General features: G+C 38.7%; 1 protein-coding gene across 1 annotated transcript; it reads left to right on the forward strand.

The window, feature by feature from the left end:
• Positions 1 to 1,841: 1,841 nt before the first annotated feature.
• Positions 1,842 to 5,274, forward strand: LOC149822055 (phosphoribulokinase, chloroplastic-like). The gene is made up of 5 exons (XM_089981517.1): positions 1,842 to 2,551; positions 3,691 to 3,775; positions 3,858 to 3,942; positions 4,046 to 4,290; positions 4,894 to 5,274. The coding sequence occupies exons 1-5, from the start codon at positions 2,001 to 2,003 to the stop codon at positions 5,143 to 5,145; spliced, it is 1,218 nt and encodes a 405-aa protein (XP_089837643.1). The 5' UTR covers positions 1,842 to 2,000; the 3' UTR covers positions 5,146 to 5,274.
• Positions 5,275 to 8,581: the final 3,307 nt, after the last annotated feature.

Genomic DNA, 8,581 nt, shown 5'->3' on the forward strand with positions numbered 1-8,581 from the left:
TTTCTTTCTGATTTATTTGGATTGTAAGGATATGCTTTTGATATGCTTATAGGAGGTTATTTGTTTTTTACCCTCTCTCACACACAATTTCATAATGCGTGTTGATCTAAAAATGATCGGGTGTCGTTGGGTTTTGGTCTCTTGAAGTGCTCTTTGTCTGGCCAAGGAGTCAGAGGGAGGTTATAGGTGGTAGTTTCCCTTTAGATGATTTTGTGGACTGCGCATTGCCTGTATTGTTAAGATAGCCGTAATTGGCCCCAAAGGGGTTTGGTGTAGTGGGATGGAGCCTAGGCTGCTAGGCAGGCGGTCTAGGTTCAAAGCTCATGGATGTCACCCCTTGTGAAATCTGAGGTGTCAACTTTCTGAGGGCAAGGTGTAAGCCCACGAAGTTCAAAGTTCAGGTAATTAGAATTTGGATCAGATGGTTGCACATTAGTTTGTGATAATCCATTTCTAAATACGATTTTTCAAACGAACCAGGGTTGCATGGCCACTGGTAACATTCCCCAACTTTCCCTAAGTTCATGATGAAGTCTCTTTTGGTGAAATTTAATGTATTTTCATTTGTCATGATACTTTTGCTTACACCGTCTAGACATTTCAAACCATGTATCCTTCTTTTAAGGCCCACTGAACACATGAACAATTTCCTGAACTTTGCCATAACATTTTTCATGAACTTGGTTATGTTAAATATGATGCCCAAACACTCAGTCGAACCTTTCACTAACATATGAAAGAACCAACCCAAAGAAAGGGCTAGTGCTAGTAATGCATTGAACCATTTGGTGTTACCCAGCAAGGCTTACCTTCTCCAATCTCCATCAGTTTGCTCCTGTACGTGCGTTCGTTTGTCATGTTTTGTCATTGTGGAGGGCAGAACTGGTCATATTGTATATAAGCAATCATTGTGTATATTCAATCTCCACCGCACATCTCACTCGAGAACTGTGCATTTCCCTTGGGTGACTGTGATAGTGGGGACCACAATTTCTTGATATGAGATGTGTGGTGGAGATTGAATATAACCACTGAATCGGTTGTGTACAATATCACCGAATCTCCCCCTCCTCTTTGTGTGAACCAAAGTTATCAGTATCTGTGCAAATCGGATATGCTACTAACCTGAATCAGCTATTTTTTAAGAAATGTAAAAAAATTTTATTTTTTTTTAAATTATTTCAACAATTTTAATACGTGCCATGTTCTGATTGACACAAAGTATTTTATAATTATTTTTAGCCGAATCAGGGTATAGACCGATTCACCTGAATCCTTGGCGAAACGATTCAATAGCCCATACTATTTTGACAACATTGGTGTGGACATTCAATGGCACAAACTGGAAGCCATGTACTGTATGTAGTGACAGTGACACAGTCGGGGAGACTTGAGAAAGCTAAAAGCTACGAGGATTGCGGGGTTTCTGCATGTGGTTCCCTGACAATGTTGAAATTTCCAACTTGATCCTTGGGATCATTCAAATTGGACCAAAGCCTCCACCCCTCCACCCCTCATGTTTCTCATCTCCAACTAACCACCCTCCACCTGCCACGTGGCAGAGCTCTTTATCCACAGCTCAACCAAGCTTGACCATACAGCCTAGTCATCATTAATTTACATTAATCACTCTTCAACAAGCTGACAAAGCAAATTTTTTTACCAAAGACAGCGCCCCACGTTTCCTCTTAACTATGTCCTTCCTCAGTATTGCCACCTCTAAAGTTTCATCTATCAGATAAATAAGGGGTGTATTATCTATCATCTAATCTAAAACCATTCTTCTTCACCCAAAATCTGAAGTTATTTTTATTTTAATCCTATCTATCAGCCACACAAGATTTGTTGCTTCTTCTTTTGTATATAGTTAAAAGAAAGACACCATTTCCCTGCCCTCTACTGTCACCTTTGAATGTGCTCTTCCAGATTTGGAAGAGACCCAATTTAGATAAACTAAGAAAGAGGTAGAGAAACCCTTTTGAGCAGAAGAAGAAGAATAGATGGCTTCTTGCACAACAGTCTACTCAATTTCCACCACTCCAACAAAAACCCACTTGGGTTTTCGCCAAACCATTCACAGGCATGAGAGCCATGTCTTCTTCTACAGCAGCACAAAGAGAACAAGGAGGTTCAGTGGGTTCTCTGAGATCTCATGCTCTGCTGAAGAAGCAAAGACTGTGGTCATTGGGTTGGCAGCAGATTCAGGCTGTGGGAAGAGCACATTTATGAGGAGGCTGACCAGTGTCTTTGGAGGGACAGCTGAGCCACCGAAGGGAGGAAACCCGGACTCCAACACCTTGATCAGTGACACAACTACTGTCATCTGTTTGGATGATTATCATTCTTTGGATAGGAAAGGGAGGAAGGAGAAAGCGGTGACTGCACTGGACCCAAGAGCCAACAATTTTGATCTCATGTATGAGCAGGTGAAGAAACTAAAAGAAGGGATTACTGTGGAGAAACCAATCTATAATCATGTCACTGGTCTTCTAGACCCTCCTGAGGTCATTCAGGCTCCCAAGATTCTGGTCATTGAAGGGCTTCATCCAATGTTAGTGCTCTCCCAACTTGTTTCTATTACATTTTTGGGTCTTCTTAATTTTTAGAGCGCTTCTGAATTTTTTCAAATGACTTCTTTAAGCTATTCTTTTTTTTCTCCTTATATATTCTGTATAGCTTGCTATCTTTCTTTTGAGCTAAGATAGTCAGTATGGTCAGTTTCTTGAGGTTGGTGTGTTTACTGACCTATCATGAATTTATGACTATGCTTCCGCTGTTTAAGGACTGCATTTATGGGAGCAAGGTTCCTACTTTGCTTGTGTTTGCCTTTCTAGCTGCTTTTCTTCTTTTTCAGTCAGTCTAGTTTAGTGAAATTAATTATTAGTTATATATTTCTTTTAGGAATAAAGTTACTCATGAGTTTCACTATCTCCTATATTGGTGGATCCTATTAAAAGAAATCCTTTCTACTAACAGGAATAAATAGTCGTGTGGAGCAGATCTCCAATCTATTATCAAATATAAGTTGATGGCTCCTCTAAATTGTTCAATTTTGACACGTTCATATTGCTTGAGAATTGTTTGATAAAAATAGGATTTTTTTTCAAAATTTATCGACTTTTAATTGTGCGCTTGATATGTAGTGTACTGCTGATGTTATGAAAATGGTTTCATTACTTGTTCCTGAATTATACCTTCTGTGAAATATTTTCAGTGCTATTATGCAGGTGGATGTTCATTTCTGAACTCTCTTTTTGGAAAAAACACTTTTTTATTTTGTCTATCACAATCACATGAGACTGAAACTTTGTATTTCTTCCATCATGTTAGAATTCACTGTATAAAAATGTTGAGTCCAATTTTATGGGATCTTTTGTTGGGTTAAAAATTTCTATTCAGAGTTCTCTCACTTGAAATTGTTGAAATATTTTACCGTATCATGCTTCCTCTTATATGATTACATGCAACTATCAGATAGAAGAAACACATGCTTCATATCTATCTGACTTACAGCTCAATATTGGCTTGTGCTATGTATTTCACTAATTCCATTAATGGAAGGCATGCATACTGAATGACTCGGCTATCAAATTATCTGAGACCTGCATGATTGTCTAAGATTGTTAGCACCAAAAACTTAAGAATGTTTTCTTAGGTACTTATTCGATAATGGTATTTACTGATTCTCAGGTATGATCCTCGTGTAAGGGAACTTCTTGACTTCAGTATCTACTTGGATATCAGCAATGAGGTCAAATTTGCATGGAAAATTCAGGTTTGTAAACAAAAGAAGGATATAGCAGGAAAGAAATTTATCATTGCGAGTTAATGCATTTGCACTGGTTTAAACATTACAGAGAGACATGGCAGAGCGTGGGCACAGTCTTGAGAGTATTAAAGCTAGCATTGAAGCAAGAAAACCAGACTTTGATGCGTATATCGGTAGCCATTTCACTGAATTACAACAACAATTTGATGCATTTGTGTCACCTGTTGTGTTGTTTAAGTATCAGAACTAATTGGTTTCACCATGTCAATCATGCAGACACGCAGAAGCAATATGCTGATGCAGTGATTGAGGTTTTGCCGACACAACTTATTCCTGGCGACAACGAAGGGAAGATCTTGAGAGTGAAGTTGATAATGAAAGAGGGAGTGAAATACTTCAGCCCTGTTTACCTTTTCGATGAAGGCTCCACTATTTCATGGATACCCTGTGGGAGAAAGTTGACCTGCTCATACCCAGGCATCAAATTCTTCTATGGACCAGACACTTACTTCTCCAATGAGGTATAACATGTTTAGGCCCTCATCACTTTGGTACCTTATCTAAATTTTCATCTCTTTGAGCTCGCCACTGCATCAGATCATTATAGATCAGTAGACAAAATTCTACCAAGATCTCATGTTTCATGTAGATTCTCTGCATGTGTGTGTGGCTGTGCGTGTGCATGTGCTGTGTGTACGTGTATGTCTGTGCGCATGTGTGAATCATTTCCAAGAAAGCTTCCTTCTTCGATTGCATTTAATGGTGCATGTAGAAGACTTGCTGTGTGTGTGTGTGTGTGAATCATTTCCAAGGCCGGCTTCCTTCTTCAGCTGTGTTTAATGGTCCATGTAGAAGACTTGCTGTGTATGTGTGTGTGAATCATTTCCAAGGCCGGCTTCCTTCTTCAGCTGTGTTTAATGGTCCATGTAGATTTGTAGGTGTGTGCGCGCGTGCGTGTGTGTATGAGAGAGAGAGAGAGAGAGAGAGAGAGAGATTCTCCAAGGAAGGTTTCCTTCACCTTCTAACAGAAATTGTGCCAATGTTTGTTTCCAAGAAAAGACAGCCAACTTTCCTGCTTGATTGAAAAATGTTCACATATAGTAATTTGGGTACTTTTCTTTCAGGTCTCTGTATTGGAAATGGATGGCCAATTTGATAGATTAGATGAACTGATCTACGTTGAGAGTCATCTGAGCAACATCTCTGCCAAATTCTACGGTGAAGTTACGCAGCAAATGCTGAAGCATGCCGAGTTCCCAGGAAGCAACAATGGAACTGGTCTCTTCCAGACCATTATTGGCTTGAAAATAAGGGACCTCTATGAACAAATACTCACCAGCAAGGCAGCAGCTCCATTACAAGCTAGCAAAGTCTAATTTGGATTAGCTTTATTCATTTTTGGTTGAATGTGGGTTCTTGTTATTAGAGCCTTTTATGTGTACTTCACGTGATGTATGCAGAATTGGTGTAATATAGGACAAGATCAAATGTATTCACATTTCCAACGTTGGGGCCTCTGAAAATCATGAGTTTGCAGCTCCCCATCATTCCTGTTGGATTTTATCTTGACCTCATGGTCAAGATATAAACGGCCAAAACTAATAGCATTTTTTTTATATTTACACGGAGAAACCAACCCCAGGATCAGAGACCTAGCTGTATTGGCTTTGGCTGCCATACTTACGGTCGCTGTTTTGGCAACTTAAAACTCTGTGTGCTTACTCCTTGCACTTAGGGAGTCACCACACTTCAGCTTGCGTAAGGGGTGAGGCTCATGAGATTTGAACCTAGACCACCAGCCCAGCGGCCTAGGTTCCATCCCACAATGCCAAACCCATTTGGCGCAGCCAAAACTAATATTAGTATCTATTTTTAACAACTTCCTCTTTTTATCAATGTTAGAATCAGTGTCTAAACTGAATCATTTTTAAAATAATCAAGAGAATCGGTCGATTCAGAATCAATTTGAATCGTTCTGGACTTCTTTAAAAAAAATTTAAAACATCATAGAAAAAGTTCATGAAAGTACATCAATAAAGTAAATGATGACTTACATTGAAAGTAGGGGTATCAACGGGTCAGGTTTGAATTGGACCCAGGTGAGACCAAACCCAGATTTGATTTGAGATGTTACTGGGTCCAATCCAACTTACCATAAGAGAAACCATACCTGGATCCTATAAGAATTATATGAACTAGACCCAGATCGTACCCAGTAAAATAAATTTTTTGAATCTTTTTTACATTGAAAAATTGCAGATCTTAGTCGGAACTTGGAACTCGGGACTAGCTAATGGATCAAGCCTATTGTATTATATATAAAATATAATGTATATTATATATAATATATATTATATACACAGGGCCTAATTTATAGGTAGGGGTGTCAATGGATCAGGTTTGACCCAGACCCGAACCATACCAACCCTATAGGGTTAGGGTTTGGTGATAAATAAGGTCTGATTAGAATCCAGGTTGAACTTAAGAGTCGATTAATATATAGAGCCGAGTATGGTTTTTTAAATTTCATACGAGACCCAGACCTGACCCGAGTTTTGACTAAGATCTGCAAATTTTCAATGTAAAAAGGATAAAAATTGTTAAGAGTATGATCTGGATCTGGTTCATGTAACCCTTATAGGATTTGGGTATGGTTTTTTCTTATGGTGAGTCCGATTGGATCTGAGTCCAAACACAAACACGATACCAGCATCTCAAATCATGTCTGGGTCTGGTTTTACCTGGATCCGAACCGAACCCGACCTGTTGACACCCCTATTCATAAGCCCTAGAAACATTCATGAGTCGTCCCTACCAGATGAGAGGGAGGCCTCACGGTCCTTTTATCAACCACTAATGCAAGTTTGACAGGAGATACATCCCGTTTGCACTCTTCAATACAATCTGTTACTACAATGCTCAACATAAGGTGTTCGAATGAATTCAATGTATTGAAAAAAACAAAAAGAAAAACGAGGCTGCATTACACGATTCATTCTTTTGTTAATTCAACTTTGAATCCAAATTTGCACTTAATAGCTAAAGCCTAGAGGGGAAAGAGCAGATATTGTGACCCGAAATAAATTTTGCTACAAAATCTGAACCTAACCTTTTCATCTCTATTTTGATAGCCAAGCTGGGGGATGGCACATACACAGAATGCAGGGTGGCAGCAAAACATTTGTTCTCATTGGAAGGGTGTGCTTGAACATTTTGTTTTCACTAATGGCGTGTTTCCATTGCAAGACAAATGCCGTCGCAACTTGGTTCGAGTTGCTTGATAACACTCAAATGTTTCTTCAAAATTGAAAACGTCCAACCAGGCCAAGAATCTGTCACATGGATACAGGGATCCAACCATTTTTATGAATCAAGTATAACTAATATATAAGGGGAAGGGATTCGGAATGGAAGTTAAAACAGAGTATCTGCGTGACATAACCAGGATAGAACTAGCACAGGTTTGCAAGTCATCACAGGAGATGAAGAGAACAAATAGAAGATGCACGAGTCCAACAGAGTAAACAAAACCAATCATGTATACTAGAAATTTTTTCATTTCATGACCCTTCAGTAATGCACCTGAAATAATGGTTTTCATGGAGAAATCCACAGAGCATGTAAATCCCCCCATTTGGGATACTGATAGTATTTATTATCATTTTTGAAAAAAAATCATTGAAACGATCATTGGTTTTGCATGTTCATCAAATTCCACAGTGAGCATGTATATATTCCATACAAGTCAACAATTCCATAACATGCATTGCATGTGGATCGTCCTTGAGAGAGAGAGAGAGAGCAGTTCAACAATGTTCAAATGCTAAATAGCACTAATGCTAGTAATCGAGGTATTTCATATCCAAAGCATTTGTTAACATGCTAACACCAAGACAGTGAAGAATCACCATCACACAGGTTATTGGCAGAAGTGCCATTACTGAATTTGAATTCTAAATTAATGTTAATACACACAAACCATTGCCCTGAGGCTATACGCATAAATTTGTGGATGCAAAGACTAACCTACAAAAGTACACAGACGGACAAAGGATTTACCATCATGGATTAATGCAATGCATGTTTGATCAAAGTCCACATAAAAAGTAGTGAGATTTCCACCTCTTTGGACGTGAAATTCGTGTACAAGCAGGATTGGGAAGCATTTTATAAAGAGGAAAGTGCACAAGATCATGAGACAATTATGAACTGATGCTACATGTGGGGTTGTACAGAAAAATATAAGTTATTCTCCAATGGCCTCATGTGCAATCCATCCCTAAACCATGACACAAATAATCTATCAAAAGTGAAAAATGCAGCTGTTGTACCTAAAAACAGAAATAGATCTGACTATGTAAGAAGTAATTTTCATTTTCTAAATAGTTCTGATCAACATTCAGAAGCCAAAGAAATGAAATGAAATGACAAGATACTGGACTTAAATTCCACACTTAATTTACAGCATGTTTGTTAAACATGCAAAAGGTACAGTGAGCAGAGAGTCATGTTCAAAAGAAAAGCATGAAATGATATTAACAGTAAAAAAGAAAAAGCATCAGCGTCTACCTGATTGTAACAAATTTGTTTGTACCATGTTTGGCCCAATAATTTTTCAAGTCAACCGCAGTAGAGAAATCATGGCCTTCAGCTGCTACTTTCTCTAATACTTTCCTATATGCCTCATTGCTCATCTTTCTTCCAGCTATACGTGCTCCCGGTCTTGTATGCCTCAGTGGCAAAGGATAAACTGACACGCTTGTAGTGCAACATGAAGACTGCCATCCACCAGCTCCCCCATCTATAACACTG

The sequence above is a fragment of the Nuphar pumila genome, chromosome 11 (genome assembly GCF_984573655.1).
Source record: "Nuphar pumila chromosome 11, dmNupPumi1.hap1.1, whole genome shotgun sequence".
In the NCBI taxonomy this organism is placed as follows: Eukaryota; Viridiplantae; Streptophyta; class Magnoliopsida; order Nymphaeales; family Nymphaeaceae; genus Nuphar; species Nuphar pumila.